Source organism: Chaetodon auriga, chromosome 6 (genome assembly GCF_051107435.1).
Source record: "Chaetodon auriga isolate fChaAug3 chromosome 6, fChaAug3.hap1, whole genome shotgun sequence".
Classification (NCBI taxonomy): domain Eukaryota; kingdom Metazoa; phylum Chordata; class Actinopteri; order Chaetodontiformes; family Chaetodontidae; genus Chaetodon; species Chaetodon auriga.
Genome location: NC_135079.1, coordinates 21,378,957 through 21,402,934, shown reverse-complemented (window position 1 = coordinate 21,402,934; position 23,978 = coordinate 21,378,957). Strand labels below are relative to the sequence as shown.

Sequence of the window (23,978 nt, the reverse complement as noted above, 5' to 3'; positions counted from 1 at the left end):
CAGTGTTTAATTTTCAGATGTAAATTGAAGATATGCAATGTAGACGTGTCTGATAGATGCAGATTTTTTTTTCTCTCTGATGCTACACATTTTAAGAGGAGGAACTGAGGAAGAGGCAGGGTCGGTGTATGAGCTGACATATTACCTCAGTCATGTATGTAAAGGTTAAATCTCCCTTCCTGCAGCTTCTTTCCACACTCTGCTTTTCTTTCTGCAGCCAGGGAGTTGACAGTAAGAGGGGTCCTTTTAGGACAGGGGTTTAAAAACACCCTGGATCTTTATAATACCCTGAAATAGTGGATGTGCAATGGCTGGCATGAGCCAGCTTTTTGAGAGGATAGAAGAGAACAGATCTTGTGGCTACATGACATGTTCCTTTCCCAGACTCCTTGGACAGTTCAACTTTGACATTTCACGTCTCAACGTCTCCGTGGAGCAATGTTTTGACGAGAGGTCCCAGCCTTTTGTTCCACCGGCACGTGCACGTGGACTCACGTCACACCACGAGCCCTGTGCGGTGTCGACAGACATAGCTCAGAGGATGATACTGTAAAAATGTGGGTGCGGTGGGCATCCATTTACTATGAACAGGTTTTGCAAGTTTTGTGAGGCTATTCGTTGTATTTGTAAGTGCAATACGTTTGGGTAACAATGAAAACTCAACAACGAAATGTATGTCATATTAATTCGACATGTAAAACAAAATATTGCTGTTAATATTGCTTGTTGCTACAGCATCACAACATCTACCATGCTGTGCCGCATTGTCGTTAATAAATGTAAAAACTATGTCTGGGCTACTGCTGTTAGTGAGCAGTACTGGAGGGACAGTAACAGCATTTGGAAGACTCTCTTATCTGGAGCAATATAGAATATTATTACAGGGTCAGGTGCAAAGCAGTTATGCATCATACGACACAACAAATGTGCTGAAAACATACTCAAAATGATAATGAAATACCTAGAATTACCATAATGATAACCGTTTTGAAAATCTAAAAAGTATTTAAGGTATTTTAATTTTTTCCCTTTATTCCATGCTTTATCTCGTTAAAAACTGAATACAATTTAGGAAGAAAAAAAGAACAATACATGTAAGGCTGTATATTTTTGTTCTATTGCTAACGTGCTGCGACATCAGATTTCGTCTGTCCGATAGTCCCAAAGGCACCGTCCAGTTTGTTTTGGTCCTGTGGGGTTGTGTCCGAGGCAACCAATGAGCGAAGAGAAGAGACGAGGACGTGTCACGTGACCCCAGCCTCCCTGTAAATCGGCGCGTCCCTCATGCCTCAGTCATATCTTCCTTCTGGCGGCCTCCTTACTACTTGTCTCCGCTATCTGACTCCTCAACACAGCTAGAACGACACTTTGCATCCTACCTACGGATATTAAAGAAAAAGAGACAGTCTACAACACACTGTCCTCCATAAATTTACCAAGAGAAAAGAAGCTTTTTTTCATAACTGAAATAAATCTTCCTGCGTCACAACAGACTATCAGCGCTCAACATCAGCGCTCAGGGGGGCGTTCAGCAAAGAATTACGTTTATTTATTTCTTTTTCGTTCTTTCTTTTTGAAAACCAAAATGAAAACCAAGTTTATCAACGGTGTTTCTTCCCCCTCCATGTCACTGGGTTTACTGGTGACCGAAAACGCCCTGCAGGTCCAGCCCAACACCGAGGAAGACTGTAAGGAGCTGGTCTGCCTCGACCAGCCCGACCTGGACACCCGGCGCAAGGCTTATCTGTGGTGCAGAGAGTTCCTCCATGGAGCCTGGAAAAGCCTGTCCGAGGAGGACTTCCATATCACCATCATACGGTACGCTGTGTTCCTTTGCTCGTTTGATGGAAATATAATGGACATTTCCTTCTTATCACTCAGCTTATGACTGGGCTATAGGCTCTATGGAGTGGCGAGGCTGCTGAAACAAAAAGCGAATTTCCGTATAATTTTGCTTAAGATGAAAAGGCTGTGGCGGTGACGTCAGTACCAGACAAACCCCAGAGCTGCTCTGACTGTTAGACTGGAGCATCATCGTTAATGTAAATGTCATTTTATGTCCCTAAATCATTTTCAAGAGCATAATTTACTGCCAGTGTGACTGTTAGTGACTGTGTCTGTTAGTTAGAGGCCAATAACGGTGACAAATTACTATTTTATTTGCTTTAGCAGGTATTTAAGTTTTAGCTAATGTTCTGTAAAAACTGCTGTTTCAATTCTTAAAAAATTCTCCATTGTATCCGTGAAACAGCACAACATATAACTGAGAGGGTTCTGTACGGTTTAAGTAAGGATTTACAGGCATTAGTTGAGCAAAGCAAGGTGAGACTGTAGCTCTTCATTTGACTAAGTAAGTTTTACAGTGTGGTTTTTGGATCCTTATCTTAAAAAGCAGAACAAAGAGAGATACAAGAGTTACACTAAGATTGCCAGAAACCTTTCTGAAGTCAGTTTGAAGAAAAATATCAGGGGACTGAAACCTCCAGCAAAATGTTAATGAGAATGAGAAAACAGGGGCCTGTATAAATGTCAACTTTAAATACAGAAAAAACAGGAAATTTTCCAAGACTGTGCATATACCCCTATACTCCCCATACACCTAACTTGGGGGCCAGCAGTTGCATCAGGATGACCTTGGCCCCCGCTTGGTAGCACCCCTGGCCGTGTTCAATCATTGAACACATGTATCAAACTAACCTCTGTGATTGCTGGAACTACTTCTCTTTGGTGAGGTGTCTGATGTCTAATGGTAGTGATGATGATGATAATGACGATGCCACTTGCAGCTGGTTTTTTAGGTTTAGGTAAATCAGTCTTGAGCAGAACTGAGTCATAAGAGTCAGTTTTGAAAAGAGCTGCTCTCAGTAGCAGGTTGTTGCTTTGCAGCTCAATAATTTCCTGTTGTAGGTTGTCAGGCACATCAGCCGGTTCTTCATTAAACAGCAGAGCAAATATGTTCAGTTGCCTTTGTTTATTTTTCATGTCCTGAAACCTCTCATTAAATGCCTGAAGGAGCTTTCACACTCACTGACATATTCAGATGTCATAAGAGTCTTTTGTTCTTGCAGAGCAGGAAAATGTACAATGTTAACCCTTTCCAGTTGCACTTACCACACAGATTTACGGGGAAATATTTAAATGGGAGGACAGCAGGAAAGAAGGGGGAAATACAGGAAAAATGAGAGGGTTGATAGGTAAGGTCACAACATGTAATAATTATCCTATTCACTGACTGTCTGAACATCTGTTCTCAGGGGTGGCCTGAGCAACAAGCTCTTCCTGTGCAGCCTCCCCGACAGCCTGGACACTGTTGGGGACGAGCCGAGGACCATCCTGCTGCGCCTCTATGGGGCCATCCTGCAGGTGGGAGCCACATCTTTCATCACTTATTTTTGACAAACAGCTAAACGCTTGTGTGTTACTGTACAGACAGAGCGTTACAAGTAAGCCAAACTCTCCACAAGGATGTGTTTTGTCGTTTGTAGTTTCCCTCAGTTGTGTGTAGTTATTAGTCGGTAATTATTAAAGTTTAGTTGCTTTGACAAAGTGCTACTATACAGCACACACAAGTCATACACTGATTGTCTTTGACTAAACCTATGAAAAATATCTGACTTGTCTGCCTTTATCACAGAGATGACTTGTGTAACTGGGGTATAGCTTGAGCGGAAAATGAAGAAAAATGATAATACATACAACTGTGTGATGTGACAGTGCCACCACCAGAGGTGGTTGTGTGTGCGTCTCCAGGTCATATGCTTAGGTATGTTAGCGTATGCATGCATGTGCAGTTCTGCCTTCACGCGTGTATGTGTGTGTACGTATGTTTGTGTGTGTGTGCGCGTGTTAGCCATTGTTGTACATGGTGATGTACCCCCATGGCTGTACATGCATGTGTTCTTTGCCGTAGGCTTCCCAAAGGAGCGTGCCTTGGGCACTCTTGTTCCCAGGTGAACCCACCAAAAAACACGGTACAGTATGAGATCTCTGAAATCTCAGCCTAATACAAAGATGTAACACACACTCATGTAGCACAACCCTGGCTGACAAACCTGAGAAGATACAGTGTGGAGGGAAAAAGTGCTGAAACCCCACTCCTGTCTGTCTCTTTTCCTCTCTAAATCTCTGCCTTGTGGGTCTTAATTGTGAGGAAGTCAGCTGATTTTTTTTTAAACTAGTGGACAAACAGCGGAGCCTGAGAATGAATCTGCACTTTTGCAGCTCGCTCAGCTGAAAAAACAAAACAGCAAGAAGAAAGGTCATTAGCCAGTGTGCAATTTGGCTTGTTGTTGCTTTGCAGTTTACACACAAGCAGACAGATAACGTATTTTTGCAGCTCCACAGTGGTTGCAGTTAACACAGAGACATCAATCCTTTTTATCTCCTAGCATGATGTGGCTGGTGTGTCCAGAGTTCAGGATCCCAGCTGCCCTACAGCGGACACATTCTGCAGTATTGCGGTATTGTGAAGAGTAACAGCCTACCCCAAAGATAACTGTTGAGTCACCATCACATGCAGCAGCAGATTGATTTCACTTGCAAGTCTTGGAGTGGCAAGAGTTCAAGGACCTCAAAACATTTGCACAAGATTTCTGAAAACAGCATATTCCAATCTTGTGCTGGCATTTCATCGTTTGAGGAGTTGTTCTTGCACATGCTGTTTGTTCCAGCCTGTTGTGATAACTAAAAGGCTGAGCCAAAATGAAGATGCAGCGATATGGACTGCTGTCTTGCTGCTTTCTCAGCCTTAAAATCTGTCGACTGCAGCCATTAAATGATTAATTTCCACGTGCGCATTAGCCACAGGCCTGATGGGACCTGCATTAAGTATTAACTAAAGTCTGCGTAATTGCTAATGGCTGTACAAGCGGTTAGCTTTTATTGTTAGGGATGTCTGAGAGAGCAAATCCACTCTGTCCCTCACCAAGGTAACTGCAGCCATCTCCGTCAGGACAGAACAGCCTCTCAGGAATTACTGACGTCTAATCAAAAAGCTAATATGATTAAGGAACTCAAATGTCATTGTCCGAGTGCACAGCTACTAATGATTAAACAAAGCCTAACTGCACTGAAGACAGAGTTTCTCAGCAATGAAGCTATGTGGATAGCACGTTGGATGACGAGTAGATTCACCAAATAGATTGGTATATATTTAGCTCCAGCTGTATTTGAGCTCATACTGTACTGTCTGCACTGACGGCATGGCTAGGTTTTGATGTTGACGCTCATGGACGGCTTCACATGTATTTATGGATAGTTCTTTCCTTTTTCTTTTGTTGATAGATGTCCTGTAATAAAGGGGATTCCCGACAGTCAAACAAAGAAAATCACTTCCAAGTAAGTAACTGATGATGGTGCCACCATACAGCATGTTTCCCTGAGTGTCACCCAGTGTCCAACCAGTAACCAGCACTCACTGTCTCATCCCCAGATGTCTGAAAATGTTTGTTTGTTTCTGTAAATTCTCTTCCTACTAATGGGTTTCATTCTGATCTACCCGAGTCCTCTGAACTCCTGAGGCAACAGTTGTTTCGGGAAATCTCAGAGAAGGCTGAACCTTCATAACCCTGTGATTTAACACCCCCCCCCCACCACCCCCCAACACCCCCCACCCCTGACTAACCCCTGGCACAGCATGACTGTACAAACAGAGTTGGGAAATGCAATAGTCACTGAGTTCATCTTCCTTGAATTTAACTGTAAAACTCACCTGAGGAAAGTATATTTCTATACGTACTTTCAAATCTGAAGCAACATTAATACAGAACGTTCAGAGAGTCACTGCTGGCAGCCTGACGCACTGCCAAAGCTCACACCCACTGGCCTTGAAATTCCTTTATCCTTCATCACATCATGTGATCACAACCCTTTACCCTCACATCAACAGGCTGAATCACAACTTTCTATCATGTGATCAAAGTGAGATCATCAACAAAGATAGCTGTTGTTACCAGTCTAGCACCTTCCCATCCAGAATGTTGCTCATCCTTTGCAGCTTCTTTAATCCAGCCTTCGGTTAGCAGTGATGCTAATGTAGAACTGACCTCATGTCAGTGTCTTAGGATCACGTCGCCGTGATCCCCTTCTTTAACAGTGCTGTCTGGTCAAGGTAAATCCTGTTTGGATTAGACTGGATGACACCATTTCACATGTCATAGCAGTGTAGTGGCACGCGTCAGATACGCTGGAGACGTAAATGAAGAACACAGGGGACAGTGTACAAATGACAGTCATCACTGGATGTACTTATTATACATGTAACTATAAAAATATACAGATATAATACAGATATAAATATTGTAAGTGTTCAAATAATGGCCTCAACTGCAGAGAAAATCACGCCTTTAATTGAAACAAGCCGATAAAAGAGACCCACCAAATTTCTTAATTTCCACTGTCAACACTTGTCTGGATAAATTCAGGATAACGTACTTTATAATCTGTCCCCTTACTGGTTTACTGACACACAGCACAGAACAGATAAGTATTGAGGTTAAAGCAGCAGCTGTCAGCAGTGCACAGAGCACCTGCTGCATCACACCCATGCCAGCCGCTCAGTAACTACACAGCACTGATATGGGGACCAGTGACCACCACAATTCAGATGTAAATGTAATCAAATACATCCAGAGAATACCAGAGAACATGATCCCAGAGCCGACGTCAGCTGTACGACCGAATGTTAAGTGGAGGTTAAAGTGACCTCCTAATCATTCAAGAAGATTATTTGTATTCATTATTGGAAGGTCCTGTTTCCTGGACAAGAAACAGGAAATGGAAGGAGGGAGGTGCTTGTTAGGAATTCTGCCGTGTCTGAATGGTGAGCTGCACTGACGACTCTGACTTGTTGAATAGCAACGTTTGACCAGGCAAAGACTTGTCTGGGAGAGTGAGCCATTCAAACAAACTGCTCAAACAAACACTGGCATTTAAAATAGGTCATCAACGGCGGTTGATTGAGGACTGCAGGGCTGTTGAACAGTCAATATGAGACCACAGGGGTCACTGTGTGGGACGCTGTTAGGATTTCCCGCAAATCAATTGAAAGTATTTGGAACAATACTTTATCCTACTTCTAGTATGGTTGTTTCTTACTTCATCACTTTAATTAACTTAATTATCATCATCAGCAGCAGTATGTTTTATAAAGTCCTGCAAATGAATGAAGATTAAAGCAGGTTTGTGATAAGCTATCACTTATCGAGATCACGCATCAGCTGAATGCTTTGATCTGAACTCTGACTCTCATCTTGCCACGTAGCAAATGTAGGTTAGAAGAAGCCAACATATATGCATAAATGGTAAGAGTCCATACGAGAGCCGGAAGCTGCAGATCTGGGTCAGTACAGCTGTAACCAAGATGATATACTCGCTGAGTCACTGTAATATTTTCAGAGGAGTGATACATCCTATAATCTGACCCTGTAGGAGTTTGAGTCTTTTGCTCTGCCTCACGCACACGTTGCCATCTGGCTTGTTGTCTGGTACGATGTGTGTCAAGATGATTACAGTAATGTGGATAATTCATGCTGGGGATTTGAAACGGCATGTGATCAGCATTCTGCAGATAAGGCATTACATAACGACGCGCTATTCTCTGAACAAACACCCCGGGAGTGAAGCAGTATGTGCAGTATGTGCTGCTGCTGCTGCTACTTTTTGTTTGTTCAAGATGTCGTCATGTGAAATGTAAAGACTAAATGGGACTTGATCCAGTTGAAATGAGCTGACTAAAGTATCCAGATTCTGATGCTGTTCTTTCCAGTGGTCTTGGACTCACCAGGCTGGAAAATTCCAAGAATTCCTCCCCTTAATGAGCTCACATATATGTGATAGAATATGCAAGTTTGCAGACGAAAGAACTCCATTCTCAGAGCAGAAACATCTATTTGTTGATTGTTCGATAGACAGAAAAATAATAGGCCACTTTTTGATGATCGAGTAATTGTTAGTCCTTTTCAGAGAAAAAAAAATCCTGCTTTGTAGCTTTTATTTTTCTCAAACGGTAGTAAACTGAATATCTTTGGATTTCTGACTTTTTGTAAGTCAAAACAAACTATTTTTAGATGCTACCTTGGGTTTAAGGAAAAGATGTGATGGGGATTTTCACCATTTTCTGACATTTTATAGACAAATGATTAATTGATTAATGGTGAAATAATAATAATATTAATGATATTAGTAATAATGAAAAGATATACCAGTGTCTTCTGAAGTAAGAGTTGGGTACTGAGCTTCTCTGTTGGTGGTGCAGAACAGGTTTGAGAAACATGCCTGCATTGTGGTTGAAAATAATGTGCAGCGTCTTCTAGGAGACCACAAAGCAGGCGTGTTGTTCCTTTTGAGCTGGCTTCCTGCTGGACTGTCAGTTTGAAACACATTCCTTGGCAAGCAGCCAAAGCAGCCAGCGCCCAGATCCAAAACCTCTTTTCGCTGCAGCAATTCATCTGAAAGTCATTCACTTAAGAGGGTTAAGAAGAAAATTAGTTATACTGATTTCTATTGCAGCTATATGGGGTTAAATTGAAACGCAGCATATGCAGCATTATCTGGTGAACTTAAAACCTTAATGGAAATGTCATTTTGCTGTGGCTGTACCTACAAAAGCACCTACACACACCCTGAAAGCAACAACATTGGCATAGGTTGACAAAGTCTCATGATGGTTGACAACTGATAGTTAAAGGACTATTGTGTAGGGTTTAGTTGCATCTAGTGGTCAGGTGGCAGATCACAACCAACTGAATAGCACTCACCTAACCCGTGCACTACCAAGTGGGTATTAGAAGCTACCTCAGTTTATTAATTAGCATTGTGTGACATCTCAATTCAGTTGGATTGTGTGTATTAAAGGGTTAATCCAGCAATGAAGTATGTTATCTCAGTAAAGCCTGAGGACATCACCGGTTTTTCAAGCTCCAAGAGCAATAGAAGATGTTACATAAGTGTTTTCAGGCGTTGATGAGAGTTTTTTGCGTAACATTTGTGGAGCGTCCCTTTAGCTGGAGCCCTCACATTTGGCACGAGATTCATGTTATTTCACATTTCCATGATACCAGAAAGTTATCCTCATGGAGGCGTGTCCTTGGCCCCAAATGAGTCTATTGAGGTTCACATAAAGCTATTGGAATGAGTTTGTTTGCAGATTAGTTACGTTTCATGAAGGCAGAGTTTGTCTGGAAGCAGGTATGTTTCCATAGTTTGAGTTAAACCGAGGAGAACCAGTTCTCTGGACAACGTTTTGAGCAGTCTTTTTTTCCCCTATAAGAACTGGAGTCAAACATGAACAGAAAGATAGATGAGAAAGAACTTTCTTGCTCTTGCTATCTAGTATTCTTAGTTTGAATCTAAGTGTTACTTCACTGTGTGTTACTTTGCTCAAAAACCGTGAATCATATTTCTGTCTTCACTGTAAGAAATGCTATGAGACATACAGCTTCACTAATGGTAGTTTCAGTTTCCCACTTAATAAAACACGAATGACATTTGTCTTGTTTTAAGAGATCTGCCTCCTCTGCTAGCTAATGGCCTCCTGCCTATTTGGTGTGAAGCCTGATTTCTGTCTTCTCCACACAGTAGACTGGAGCAGAATCAAGTGCGTGAGAAGCCAGCACGCAGCTTTTAGTCTTTCAGGCTCCAGGACTTGTGTTTGTGTTGGTATCGGAGAAGGTCTCCCTGTTAACCTTGAGCCCCTGTTGGGCTCCAGGCTATGTGTGTTGGTGTGCGAGTTTTGTGTGTCTCTAAGATAAAGGGACAAAGACAAGGCTGTCCTGTTTGCTTCAGCAACTTCAACAGTGACCGGTGCTCTGAGCAGGCCAACTCTTCCAGGAACATTTAATCTACCTCTTGTGTTCTCCTCACCGCTCTGACAGGCAAACTCAACTAACCCTAACCACAGCATTTTTCCTCATTCAGACTCCTCCAACCTTCTCCACCACCCCCTGATTTCCTCATTTAAGCCTTTCTCCCCTGATTTAGGCTCAGCTCCTTTCAGACATGCACTTACATTTTCAAGTCAGGCCGTAGACAGTCTGCCCACTTAGAATCCTCAGAACCTTACGTGACTCTCGTGCACAGTTCAAATGTGAACACAGAGCAGTCACATTATAGAGCATGTCCAGTGTTATACTTAAAATTAAATTGGCTGGAAGTAACAAAACATGAACAAAAATGGAGGTTTTAGCATAAAGGTGTAAATATTTCCGATGCACAAGGGCATTAAATGTGTTTAGTAAACCACCTTAGCAATAAAATTCCATGGATGAGATTGCTAAACCTCCTAAAATTACATCAAGTTGATGAAATTAGTGTTGGAATAAACTGGGATTTTCCTGTTTTTTGATAAGTCTTCAAGTTATTTTGTATGTTATAGGGCAACAAATTACAAAAAATCTCCCTTGGGTGTGCGTAAAATAGGAGCTAAAGTTATAAGACTTAAGAATTTTGATACTATTTAGGGCTGGCATTGTAGCTTCTGCACATTTGTGTACAGTAGTTTGCATTAACAGTGACTCTCAATCCACTCTAACGTTCATGTTTTCAGGCGTGGTGACAACAGAAAGCTCTTTGTCTCATTTCTAATTCTGTTCTTCCTGCGTCTTACAGCATCGAACCCCAATGGTGGTGGTGTGGACTGCTCCTAAACTTAAAATGTTGAGGTGTTAAGTCTCTTCTCTCTGCTGTGTGTTCTCAGGGGGCAGAGGCCATGGTGTTGGAGAGTGTGATGTTTGCCATCTTGGCGGAGAGAGAGCTGGGACCTAAACTCTACGGTATTTTCCCTCAGGGCCGACTGGAGCAGTACGTTCCCGTAAGTCACCATTTGCTTATTTTGTTAAATGAAAAGTAGAATATTAAAGATACTGTAAAATGTATCATTTGGTGTCAAAATTAAAAAAATGTAGCAATAACAAGTCCGAGTTATTTTATCCTTTATATATGATCTGAATATGTGTTGAGAAGACATGTTGGCTTATTTTCATTATAAAAACATGGTTTTCTATTATCATTTGGATTGGGAATGGGGTTTGGCATCTAGTGGCAAGAGCTAAAGTTGAACATTGACAGCTGTGGAATAAATGATGCAGCGTGATGGTGTTGGTGTACTCTTCAATGATGCATCATGGATTGATGTTCAGAGAGAATTAATAAACCATAAAACATCTGCTCTTCTGTAGCTAAACAGTGCTGTGTTTACACTTCATTTTACACATCAACAGAAAATCATGACCTCAGCTGACTTCATGTAGCTGTGAAAGACCAGCGACGAGTCATCCACAGAGATTCATGTTATCATGTTTGAACATGGAGTACTGTATGAAAGTGAAAGACCTGTGTTCTCTCATCCACCCTGAGGTCCAGGGTGTTTCTAAACTGCAGTAGACATTTGGTAGTGACAGGTTACTGTAAAACTTTAATACTGGAATATTGCATTGGATTTGATAACATCAGTAAACTGCACATAGCTGACTCATGTTTACCAACCAGGCTGGTCTTGGTTGCATTAAACCAAATCTGATAATGGTGTCTATATTTGGAAATCATTTTAGTAAAAACCTTTGGCGCAACTTCAAATTATGGTATTCTGTTGACAGAGCCGCAAACTGGACACCTGGGAGTTGAGCGACCCCAGTATCTCAGCAGAGGTGGCCGAGAAGATGGCCAAGTTTCATGGAATGAGGATGCCTTTCAACAAGGAACCCAAGTGGTTGTTTGGAACCATGGACAAGTGAGTCTTTAAAGTTTTGTCTCACCCTGCCCCATCCCACCCTGACCTATCCTGTCCTGCTTCAGCTTGTGTCCCGCTTGCCTTTGGGAAAGTTTTTGAATCTAAAATAGCGAGTCTGACAATGATAACTTATCTTATTGCGTATGAAGTGGCAGGTGGCTTATCATTGTGCTCTTCCGCTTGAGTTGCACTTCAGATTATTTGTTGGGTGTTTACAAGTTTACATTGCACAATGTTTGTCAGCGTGTGGTGATAAAGTCCGTTGTCCTGCTTTAGTCGTCATCTGCTCTGGTTTATCACTTCCTGGATTATGTGTTTAAAATATTACTCATCTGTCCATGTGATTGATTTTTTTTTTTAACTTTCCTGATCAGAAAAGATTAAGGATTCAGAGATCAGCAACATAATGTGTAATATTAGTTTATCAGGAACTGGACTTTACTTTTTCAACACAACTCGTAAAAGATGATTTGATGAGACAGGATTCCCAGTAATCTTGACTGTGTGATATTTTGTTTAGTAAAGCAGTTTTATCCAATAAATAGAGGTGACATTAATGTTTTTTAGACATATCAGAGATTTGGAACACAAACTAAACCTTGGCAGCCAAATCAGAGCAGGATTTGCGTTGTGGGTGTGTTAAATTGCTCAGCTAAGAGTGCTTTATCTCCCTCTGATGATTTGGCCGTAGTAGGCCAGCAGCAAGTGGACCCAGACTGTTGAACGATTTTATCTTTGTAAATTGCCATTCAATTAAAAGAGAGATTAGCAGTTTTATTGCTGAAAAGGTTTTTTCTCAGGTATATCTGTTCCACTGATACAGCGTCTCATTGGAGGTAATCAGGACTGAAAAATGTTCTAAAAACATACAGACTGTAAGTTCTGGTTTTAACAGCAGAGCAAATATGTTCAGTTCCTGTTGTGTACTTTTCATGTTCTGAAGCCTCTCACCAAACGCCTGGAGGAGTTTTCATACTCAGCAGCGTATTCAGATGTCACAGCAGCTTTTGTTCTTACAGAGCAGGAAAATGCACGCTCATCTAGTTTAGCATTTAGAGCTGTAATGAAGGTCAGCATTTAACTTTTCATCACTGCGAGCTTGTTCCCACAGACTAAAACGTGTTACATTAGCTAACATTAGCCGCCCTAAGCATTTTCTCTTGTCAGTTTACTTGAAAATTCAGTTAATGTTTGTGCTGCATTTGGATGGAAAATGGACAGTTGTGGAACACTGAAACAGTCTTTTGTTTAGCCTGCCTGTGTCACAAACCTTGTGAGCACTGAGATATCTGAGAATCACTTTTCTTAACCTTGTTAGTGGTGATGCAGCCACATAGAACCTAATTCACACTGAGGCCCCTGAATGCTGCCTGTTGTCTCTGAGGTGACTATAGTGAATTACTCCTCATCATGCCATCATGACAAGTTCCACCTCTAGCTATATGATCATACTGTACCTTTGTGTTCTTATCCTAAAACATTTTAATCTTTTACCATCAGTAAACAAAAATGACTGTAATAAATCCTTGTAATTTGTATTATAACACACAAAGACTTTGCCATTAGTTGAGGTGAAGTATGAGGTCATCGTAACCTCTGATTCTCATTCAGTGATTGTCAAGCTCTGGCATCATGCTTATCAGTGAGCAAGAGTGATATTAAAGTGTACTCACAGAACACTCACGCTTCACCGTGTGTCACTTTGCCTTCTCAGATAAAACACAAACGTTTTTGAGGGAAAGGCAGGAGTAACTAAATGTGTGCGTAACACTCTCACCAGGTACTTGAGTCAAGTCATGAGGCTGAACTTCACCAGAGAGTCCCACCTGCGTCGCTTTAACCGCCTGCTCAGCTACAACCTCCCACAGGAGATGGATATGCTCAAGTATGTTCCTACACACACACAAACACACACACACACACACACACACACACACAGGGATAACACATGACTCATGCTCGGAAAGTTTCAAAATATGTATGTATGTACAGAATGTACAGAATGTGTAAGTCCTATGATGTTGTTCAGAGGAACAGAAAAACCTCAGATTAACCTGTAAGCAGTACGTTTTGAGAGACCACATGAAAAACAAACACTGCTTCTTTCATGTGACAATGTTCAGACCTGAACTTTAAACATATAGAGATAAAGAGGAGAATTGTGCCATAATAGTTATCAGTGGATCAGAATTTTGAAAAGTTGAAATATCAGTATTTAGACAAGCGGATGTTGCACTATTAAGCACCACCACTATTAACACACTATATATACTATGTGTATATTATGGTTATTCTAACCACTCAGTACTTAGTGGAGGTTTGACTTGTCCTCAGGAGTGCGAATGTTAACCAAACTGCCAGGTAAAGTGATAAAACCACATGTTGGTTCAGCTGCTCCTTTTGTTGTAAGACGTTAATCCAAAGGAACCGCCATCTGTCTCAAACAACATGCTCACATTCCAGGAAAATTGTTCAGGATGGAAGTGTTTACTTTGTATTTACATACTTTACGCAGAGTTTTTGCCTGGGAATACCTGCTCGTCTGCTTTTCGCAAAGGTTTCAGTAGATTAAATAATGGAGTGAAACACAGAAATGAAACATCCTTGGTAATACCCAGAATATTTTGTGACTTCCATAATTAATATATGGGGATCGTTGTGGTCAGCATATGAAGATGATGCACAGTTTATCTTGAACCAGGAGCCCTTTAAGCTCCGCTGATTGATCGTCCTTTGTGTACGTTCAGGTCTCTGCTGGAGTCCACCCATTCTCCTGTCGTGTTCTGCCACAACGACTGTCAAGAAGGTAAAATACACAGATGCCAGTTGCTCGTACATGCTGCATATTTGCTTGTCTCTTTCATTAGGAAATGACATTTGAGTGTGTTGCTTTCAGGAAACGTCTTGCTGCTGAAGGGTCACCAGAGCTCAGACAAACCGAAGCTGATGCTCATTGACTTTGAGTACAGCAGCTACAATTACAGGTAAGTTAGAAACAACCATAACGCAGATTTCAGTGAATTGATCCTCCTCACAAGTATTGTGTGTGTTGTTTTGGTGTGGGCGTGGGGGTGTTACATCTCATCCAAGTCATGCGAGCAGGCATAACATATTTGTTGTGACATGAAACTTCTTAAGGATAGCGAGGGCATGGCCTGCCTTACTCTACCTCTAGCCAATCACACTCCTCATGCCTGAATCAAACCAACCCAACCATCGAAAGCAAAGAGAACTAGCCTGTCAGAGGTAGAGTGAGGCAGGTGAGGATGTCATTGGACAGCAGAGCAGACAGATGGACACAGTGAACCAGGTGCAACTACGCTTACTACTGTAAATGCAGTAATTTTTTGGCAAGAAAAAGCCATCTTATCAAAACAGAGCATGTGTAGAAAGCCATATTTTCATCTGCTGTGGCTGCAAGCTACCGTCCACCGCTGTGTGGTATGTTTTACACAATTACAGCATGCTAGTTAGTCTAGCAGCTTTTGGCAATTGTTATGAACAAGCTAAAACAAAACCTGTTTTTATGTAGCTGAAACAGGATGAAGGACTGATGCTGACTGATGTCTGCGTTCGTCATTCTTTAAGTCTATCCCAAGTGCCGCGTCCTGCAAACTTGTTCTTTTTAGGTACATCATACCTTCCCATTACATACACTGTATTGGCATATCATCAATGAATCTCTGCCACCAAGTGTGACAATATCGTGCTTTGTGTTCACAAGTTGTTTATCATTTCTGTCAACTGAGTGAAAAACATGTGAGCATGAATTATTTTAAGTAAACTGATGTATTGTAGTGGTCATCAGAATTTAGAGATCAAGTGACTAAAGAGAAATGGAAGAATTGGAAAATGTTTAAATTAGTCTTGTAGTTTATGATGTCTGGCCTCTGAACGGGTCGTTGTGTTGAGTTACACATGATAAAATAGAGAAATGAAACTAGAAGGCAAAGGGAAGGAAGTTCACAGTTAATTTGGTGTTACCCAAAGGGAAACTGCTTTGAGCAGCTGCCCGTTAGTTTTTGCAGACAATGCTGTGTTCTGTTGTCAGACAGATTGTACCAGGAGACTCCGTTTGGTGTCCCTTTGTAGTGCTCTTGGTATTTCCCTTCTAGTTTGCACACTTTATATAAGCATAAATCTCTTTGATTCCTTGGGCTTCAGCTTCAGGCAGCCTGAAATTGAAAGCCTAGCTCTAACACCTACAGCTTAACTATGGAAGATACATAGATATAGTGTAATAAGTGTCTTCATATGTGCTTCGTATGTTACTCTAGCAAACAGGAGCTAACTGTTTGGTGGCAGTTACAATTGCAATTACAATTTGTCATTTCGCAGACGCTTTTATCCAAAGCGACGTGCATATGAGATTTTCCTACATCAAAAGCAAGGTTCAAGACCAAGCAACAGAGGCCACATGCTCTTCAAAAGTTAGCTGGTCGTCAGTCATGACTCCCAAGTTTCTGTTGTTTCAGTTTCGATTCCTCATTGGCTGCTGGATTGTAAGTCAACGTTGCTGCCAAATTGGAGTCAAGACTGGTGTGTATTCAAATACTAGTCAAGTACAAGCAAATGGGGGAGCTGTGGTTTTTCTGCATAAAAAACATATATAACATTAACATTTCTCAACCTTTTCAAAGGTTTATGATTGACGTGGAGTAGATTTTTCTTTTTTTCCTTGGTAAATATTTGTGGAGATGTCCTTCTGTAATAGACTTTAATGTACATGAAATGTGCAGAAAGTTTTTTACATTGTGGAAATTAGTTTTTGCATATATGTTCCCATCATTTCAGCTTTTCTTAAATGAAATACTCCATCTTTAAGGACTAACAATTGGCCATTATTGCTGACAATGGAACAAAATCAAATAGTGAGATACTGGCAGTCAGTCTGCCTTTAAAATTTTTGTTGCAGTGAAAGGACAAAGATATACTCTGAAGAAATACTGAATATAAAAAAGACTTGTTCAAATCAGCTGAGGCACTTAAATGTTAAAGTGCTTTTTATCTAGAAAAAATGTAGCTCCCTCTTTTACTTGTATTCATTTGCAAGCCAGTCTTGACTGCTCCAATATGGCGGATGTGCAGATGCATAGTGGTGACACGCAGGAGCAGCCAGTGAGGTACAGTGTGTCTCAACAGCTGTTATCTATGGCAGTTGTTGAGCTTGCTCGCTGAGGGGTCAGGATGCATATGATTATCTGAAATGTGGTATCATGTGCAAATGGGAAGTGTCATAAAACGCAAGTGTTATTTTGAAAAATGTTTGAAGACCATTGGAAATTATTATTTTACAATAATAATATTGATATTGAACAGTTTGGGGCTCTATACTTTAAGTGAGTCAAAAGGTATAAACAAAAAGCAATCCACCTATTACAGTCTTATCCAAACGCTCTCTCCATACTGACAGGCATTTCTAATAAACTACCCTTAGCTACAACTGCTGCATCACTGTCCCTCATCCTCTTTCCAGTTCTTTGCCTCCCAACCAACCTTGACTCTGCAGTCGAAAGAGATGGGCGGAGAGCAGGGGCAGAGGCTGATAGTAGAAAGTGAGAGAGAGAGTGAGAGACAAAGAGAAAAAGAGTAACCCAGACACTGGCCTAGAAAGAAAGCAAAAAAAAGAGAGGGAGAAGAATGCAGCCTGGCTTATATCTGTGTTCCATCAATATTTCCCTCCAGCAGTCATCATTCATGACCACCTCCCTCTGTTTAAATATTCACTGCAGCTTATGTAACCAGAATTTTGCAAGCCTATGAGGGCGCACAGGATGGAGGCAGTGGAAATACCTTATTCAGGCCTGTCAGTGTTACTAATGGAGATACTGATGCAGTGGATTATCCCTGCAGTAATGCACAAAGGATGGATAATAGAATAGAATAGAGTAATGAGATTGTGTAGCAAAAGTAGCAGCTTATTTTCAGCACCTTTGAGTGACTTCAAATGTGTTGCCAAACGTCCAGGGCGTGTGAACTCCAGACTGGTCCGTTTGTGGGAAACTGTGTAGAACACACTGGCCTTGACTCACAGTTGTTCTCAGAGGCTCTCAAAAGTCTCTCTCTGTCTGTTTCCCACACACACACGAGTAGAAACACTCCCACTCCCCCGCAGCTCCCTTCAGTGTGGCCCCTTTAAGTCTCCTCATATTGCACAGCACCACGTGACACACTGCGTACGAATGACACACTGTGCACACCATACCAAACATGTGAGGAAAGGGGCCGTCATGCATGTACAGGAAGAACACACCCACCCGAATGCACACACATGCACATTTAGTGTGGATTTTTTTTTCCCCATTGACTGACATTAGCTAAATGTGGAAACAGAAGGGGATGAGTGGGAAGTTCTGTGGTAGAGGCAATTCACAGCTCCTGATAACAGCCTGGAAAAAAACATGCATGTGTTGCTTTGGAGCAGGTGCACATATACTTCCAGTAGATTTGCTCTGGTCTAAATCACTGATTGAGCAGTTAGTGCAAATGCTCAAATAGTTCCTTATAGTGACAGATACGAACAGGCTTTTTAATTGACGCAGGTATTTATGTAAGACAGGTCTTAATTCTCCTGCTGTATGAAGATATTTTCATGTTTGTTTGAGATTTATCACCCTGGGTGGTTTGCCCCTGTTTTCTTACCCTTTTCCTTTTGTTGTAATTTACTCTAATTTACCTGCCTTTTGCTGCAAATGGAAAGTCAACACTTCATCCATCTGTTTACTATTACTTTGTCATTATTTGAATACTGTCTTTGATTATTAATTTCAATACTTAGGTATAGGGCTGCAATTGACAAGCATTTATTAGCAATTAATTGGTGATGTTTTATTTACTGATTAATCTTTAGTTTGTTATTGTCACAATGGCTGACAAATTCCCACTTCAAGATACCAAAGTGTTGTTGTCTAGTTTTTTATTAGGCTGTAGGATTTACAGTGGGGTTCTAGTATAGGTTGTCATGGAAATGCAAACACGGTTCTCAAGACCAGCAGACAATGATCCACTGGAGCAGGTGGCAGGTAAACCTGGCAGCCAGGCAAGCAGAGCAAATACTGAGACTGATACTCAAGGTTACCATGTTGCATAACAGACAGTTCGATGAATACCGGTAGGACAGCTGGTACTTAAATACTCTTGTAGTCAGGTGAGTCTTGATTGGAGATTGTTATTATTTTTCAACAAAAGCCACATGGCAGCAGCCATTTCCTTCAGCTGCTGGACATTGGATGGAAAAGAATGAACCAGCATCAGCTGTGTTTATGTACCTTTAACCCATAAACCACAGGGCTTCAGAGCAGTTGACTGGACAGCATGAAAGGCTTCAGGACTGGTTTGGAGAAGTAGTCTGTAATCCTCCCTGAGACAACAAACAGGATCTCATGTTCGCCTGAACAAACAAAGCCAAGAAAGGCAGAGACAATATAGGGCTTTAAAAAAATGGCCATAACTAATTAGAAGAGAAACACATGCACAAACACATGAGTACATCTTGGTCTGGTTGACACAATAGCTTGCCCCCCAGAAAACCATGCAATTTAACTCTCCCAAGGACATCAACTTATGCAGTACAAATAATAGCAGACATTGATGTGAAGGCTTCATCAGTCATCACTAATCGTCTGTCTGTCCTTCCTCATCTGTTAACTGTGCAGGGGATTCGATATCGGCAATCATTTCTGTGAATGGATCTATGACTACAACTGTGATGAGTTTCCTTTCTTCAAAGTCAGTCCTCAGGCCTACCCTTCAAAGGCCCAGCAGGTGCGTATAATATGTTAAAACCTATTTATTTGGTTTTACTGTTCGACTGCTGACCAGTGTGAACTTGTCACGTCTCTGTGCAGCTCCTCTTCATTGACAGCTACCTGCGTGAGTCTGATCCAGGGTTTGGCAACCTGAGTGAAGAGGATCAAATGAAAGTGAAGGAGGAGATGTATGTGGAGGTCAACAGGTGAGCAGAATGTTTTGATGGCAGAGGACAAGACAATACAACAGAAAGGTAGAAACAAGCGTATGACATAGTGACCATGTGTTTTTCAATGTAGGTTCTCCCTGGCATCCCACTTCTTTTGGGGTTTGTGGTCCATCATCCAGGCCCGGCTCTCCACCATTAAGTTTGGATACCTGGTAAGTAAAGATTTTATTACTTTCATGCTTATTTGTAGTTTTTATGCCACCTATGTTTGAATAAGAAAAGAAATATGTACTAAAACCAGAGAGTATTGTCTTGGAGGCTGGCACCATGTCCATATTGCCTGTAAAACAGGTTGGGGGACAAGAAATAAGACACAGCGACACAGAGGAAGGATGTTTCCGTCGCAACCCTCGGATGACACAACCTACCTCATCATATTTAGAATTGGGTAGTGCTGAAAAATTCTGTTTTTGGATAAAACACCTGGATATCACAACATTTTTGGGAAGATAGAACATCTTATACAACATATGCTCAGAGAGTAACTGCAGTGCAGCTTTTAATACTTGAAAAATACAGCATTCAAATACAAAATACTTTGATTCAAAAGTTTGGAGAGCTGCATCATGAATCAAAATTAAATTACAGATATGTGCAAATCATGTAACCTATGTTGCTGTTCGTAATTAATGACACAAAGGTATACAGAATATCACCCCCTCAGTATTTATTTGAAAGTTTAATACACATACTTGACTGTATTGTAGGAGTATGCCCTGGCCAGGTTTGATGCCTACTTCCAGCAGAAGAAGATCTGGGCTGTCTAATGCAGCGAGATGATTGGATGGATTGACAACACATTCAGCAAAATGGCAGGAGGAAGACATACAAGCTGATAACGACTCCACAATCCATGCTTTACTTATACTCCCTGCCTGGAGAGGATGCAGGCTACTGTTGGTGTTGTGCTCAAAGGCAAAACTTGATCATGTGGCTCAGTGCTTCAAGTACAAAGTCCATTGCAGCTCAAAGTTTATGGCGCGAAACTCCATGAGAGACAAAAATAAGAAAAAAAAAAAAAAACCCATCTACTTGTACTAACTGTCATCACTGGTCAGAACCAGTCAGCCTGGTCAGCCTTATTCAAACTATATCACTAACACATGGGTTACGTTTTGAGCAGGAGAAGAGTGGATCTCAGTTACAGCTTGATTAGAAATGTTAACATTGCATCAATGTTTATGTATTGATCATTCCCTTATGGAAATGGTGTGTTGGAAAAATATGAACTTCTCTTGTTAGACTCCTGCTTACAGAAGCAACCAGTTGCTAACTATGTATATTATATATAGATCTCATTTACTGCGTTTACATACACACAACCTTTCCACTATTATTCCGAATATGACAGTATTCCCAAATTGGATTTGGGTCATGCAAACAGCATATTCGGTTTGGATGTTCCGAATTAGGCCTTATTCCAAATGTAGCATTGTCTGGTTGAGACAAGTGATATGATTTGGGTTTCAGGAGCATTCTTTGGACATTTATACAGCGTTTTTGGAATATGCATAACAATTGGGGATTGCAACACATGGCCTCTTGCCTGTTTACGGTCAGCTTTGTGTGTTGTAAACAAACCAACAGGCCAACAGTTTGCAAGGCTAGGGTAGAGGGGCATGCTTAAAATAACCCACATTCCGTTGGAAGGAGAAACAGCCTACTTTTTTAGAGAATGTTGTTGAATAAATAAAAGAGGGAGGCTGTGTTTGCACAGTCGAGCAAGTCCGGCCAGTGGAAAACTTTGAAAAAGTCCTATTTTGACTCAAAGAAGCAGCATAAGGAAAACAGGACGAATGTCATTATGTTAATCTGAGCATGCACAGCTGCATCTAAACAGGAATATTAGTGGAATAATCATTTTCATTAGCCATGTTAACAGCTTACACTAAGGGAAAAACGGCAAAAAAACGTAAACATTAGTCATTGTGCCGGTGCCCTGGCACTACTGTAGCTGTTACTGCGGGGCTGATATGTGTTGGCTGGTAGAATCATGAGTTGATCTACAGGTCAGATCGATATTTACACTTCTAGATATTAAACACTTTCTTCTTTTTTTCTTTTTCTTTTTTTTTTTTTAACGTATTCCTCAGGCCTGGGTAGCTAGTTATCTTGTATTTTCAAGTATGTGAATAGTTACAATTTCTTTTTCTGGACAGCTGCTTAAACTCCTCCAAATCAAAATCAAACACATCAAACTTAAGGTATATCCATCGCTGTTAGACCTTGTTCTCTGTGACTTCCTAACTAATACTGTAGTTAAACTTGTCAGCTGTGAATTTGCTCAAGCTGTTAAAATCTTATTGACAGAGGTTTGGTGGGTTTATGGTTTAACTCTAGATCACTGTGACAGGTAGAGTCACACCTCTTTTTTGTTTGCATGTTGGGTGTTAATATTTGGACTGTGATTTAGTCAAAAAGACATTCCAGCCATGCGTTATAAGCCTGGGGAATTGTTGCGAAGCTCTCTATCGGACACTAGGGATCTAACTGACTGTTTTTGCTTTTTTACTTTTTATATATTATCACTGCATTAAGGAAAATGTCACACAGTATTCATAGTAATGTTTCCTTATTGTGGTAATGGATTCTTTGGTGAAGTCACTGGTTTTTTGGTGCAAGTGCCTACTGCCAAGTTGCCTCATCAGTGTATCCATAATCCAGAATAATGACACAGGCATTCAAATCATACTGCACAGCTGAATTTGGTAAACATTATCTAAGTTGTAGCTAAACAGTAACTCTATTAAAGGGGCATTTAGTAAAATGTGGCGTTTGCTGAATCTAACAGTGAACAAGACCACTCTCATGAGAGCTGAATCATTAGTGTCAATCACCATGTCACATGCACTGCCTCATATTATAGCCATTGTCTGCTCTAGCATGGTGAAAGTCTTACACAATGTACATTTAACAAAGGAATACAGCACTGGAGCAGTGAAGCACTGTGCCCTGTGTGCATCAGGCTTACCTCATAGGTTCTCCTGTAAGGCTTTCTCCTGTGCGGTACGATAATTGTTTAAAATGAGAGAGTTTGCTATGACTACTTCGTCCTGCTGTCTCTCATCCAAACATCCAGAGACCAGCTCAATTCTACCTCACCCCATCAAGTCATTGTAAGTGCACCAAACACTCAAAATCTGTGCTAATGTGCACAGATACACAGATGTATCATCTGCTTTTGAGACAGCCTTCACTCTGCCTTTAAAAGAGACAGTGATATTTTGAGTGTTACTTTCTTTTCTGTGCTTGGCGCCTCTCCCATTTTGATCAGAAGAAGCTTTATGGCATGGTTAGCATTCCTCTTCCGTGGCCAAAAGCTAGCCTCTCAGCTCACCTTTACAGAAGCGGTGCCTATTGAATTTAATTGGAAATGCTAACAGATAGTAAAATGTTCCACGACAGAGATGTTCTAAATACACTTTTTTCACATTTCCCATATTGGAAGGGTGCAGTACCGTGTCAAGACGAACAGACCTTTCACTAAGCCCTCTCCTCAGTCACTATTGCCTGTCAAGCTTTCGAATCTCACATAGCACATTTGCAGTTTACAGTGAAAATATGGCTGATTTACCACTCAAATTTTCTTTCTTTTTTGTTTTTTCTTTCTTCATTTTTCTTCCTCAGACAGTGGTAGACAAAAGCAGCTTTCTCATTTTATAGCCATCGATTTTGTCCCTGGCAGATTTTATCAGCTGTAGCAAGCTGGCTAATTAAGCCAATGGTAAGCGCCATGAATTTGTTGAAATTGTCTGTCTCTGGCTGACTTAATAATTTGGTGTTTCCATGTAACTCATTTTCATATATTTTAAATATGCACTTGTATGCTACACACATGATATGACAAAATGTGGCTAAAGCTACATGTCCCAGGTCAGCAATCCTCACCAGTTCATGATCCATGTATGAGATTATGGCATTGCAGTGTAGAGCTAGTTAGCCCTACTGGTTAGCCCTACTGTCGTTACATTGTAAATGGACCTTGTTTGGCTGCTTAGGCTACATGCTAGTTCATATTTTCAAACAATATGTTTTAGTTTTTTTAAAAGAAAAAGCTTTATGATGTGTTTGGCAGAAATGAGGCTTCGCTGGGTAATATATTGCTTGAATTGGAATGTGAACCTCCCTAAATCCAACAAAGGACAGAGCTGCTAATGTTAGCCTAGCATCCAAGCCCTGCTTCCACCCAGTAGGGAAGTAGCTAGCCTCTCTTTTGCCTTGGAAGTAAGGCTCAGTTACGAGCGTAAATTACGTACTAAGCTAGTTAGCTGTACA

The 23,978-nt window shown here is 41.0% G+C and overlaps 1 protein-coding gene across 3 annotated transcripts; it reads left to right on the top strand.

Annotated features, from left to right (window-relative positions):
• The first annotated feature begins 1,265 nt into the window (after positions 1 to 1,265).
• chka (choline kinase alpha) lies at positions 1,266 to 23,745 on the top strand. 3 transcript variants are annotated; one of them, XM_076732547.1, is made up of 12 exons: positions 1,266 to 1,818; positions 3,255 to 3,363; positions 5,284 to 5,337; positions 10,694 to 10,807; positions 11,592 to 11,725; positions 13,506 to 13,610; positions 14,473 to 14,531; positions 14,622 to 14,709; positions 19,381 to 19,489; positions 19,573 to 19,679; positions 19,774 to 19,855; positions 20,411 to 23,745. In XM_076732547.1, exons 1-12 carry the CDS (start codon positions 1,586 to 1,588, stop codon positions 20,468 to 20,470), a joined length of 1,254 nt encoding a protein of 417 aa, XP_076588662.1. In that variant the 5' UTR covers positions 1,266 to 1,585; the 3' UTR covers positions 20,471 to 23,745. The 3 variants fall into 3 exon arrangements, with proteins under 3 accessions (XP_076588662.1, XP_076588665.1, XP_076588666.1); XM_076732550.1 differs by lacking the exon at positions 5,284 to 5,337; XM_076732551.1 differs by lacking the exons at positions 1,266 to 1,818; positions 3,255 to 3,363 and adding an exon at positions 3,583 to 3,971.
• Positions 23,746 to 23,978: the final 233 nt, after the last annotated feature.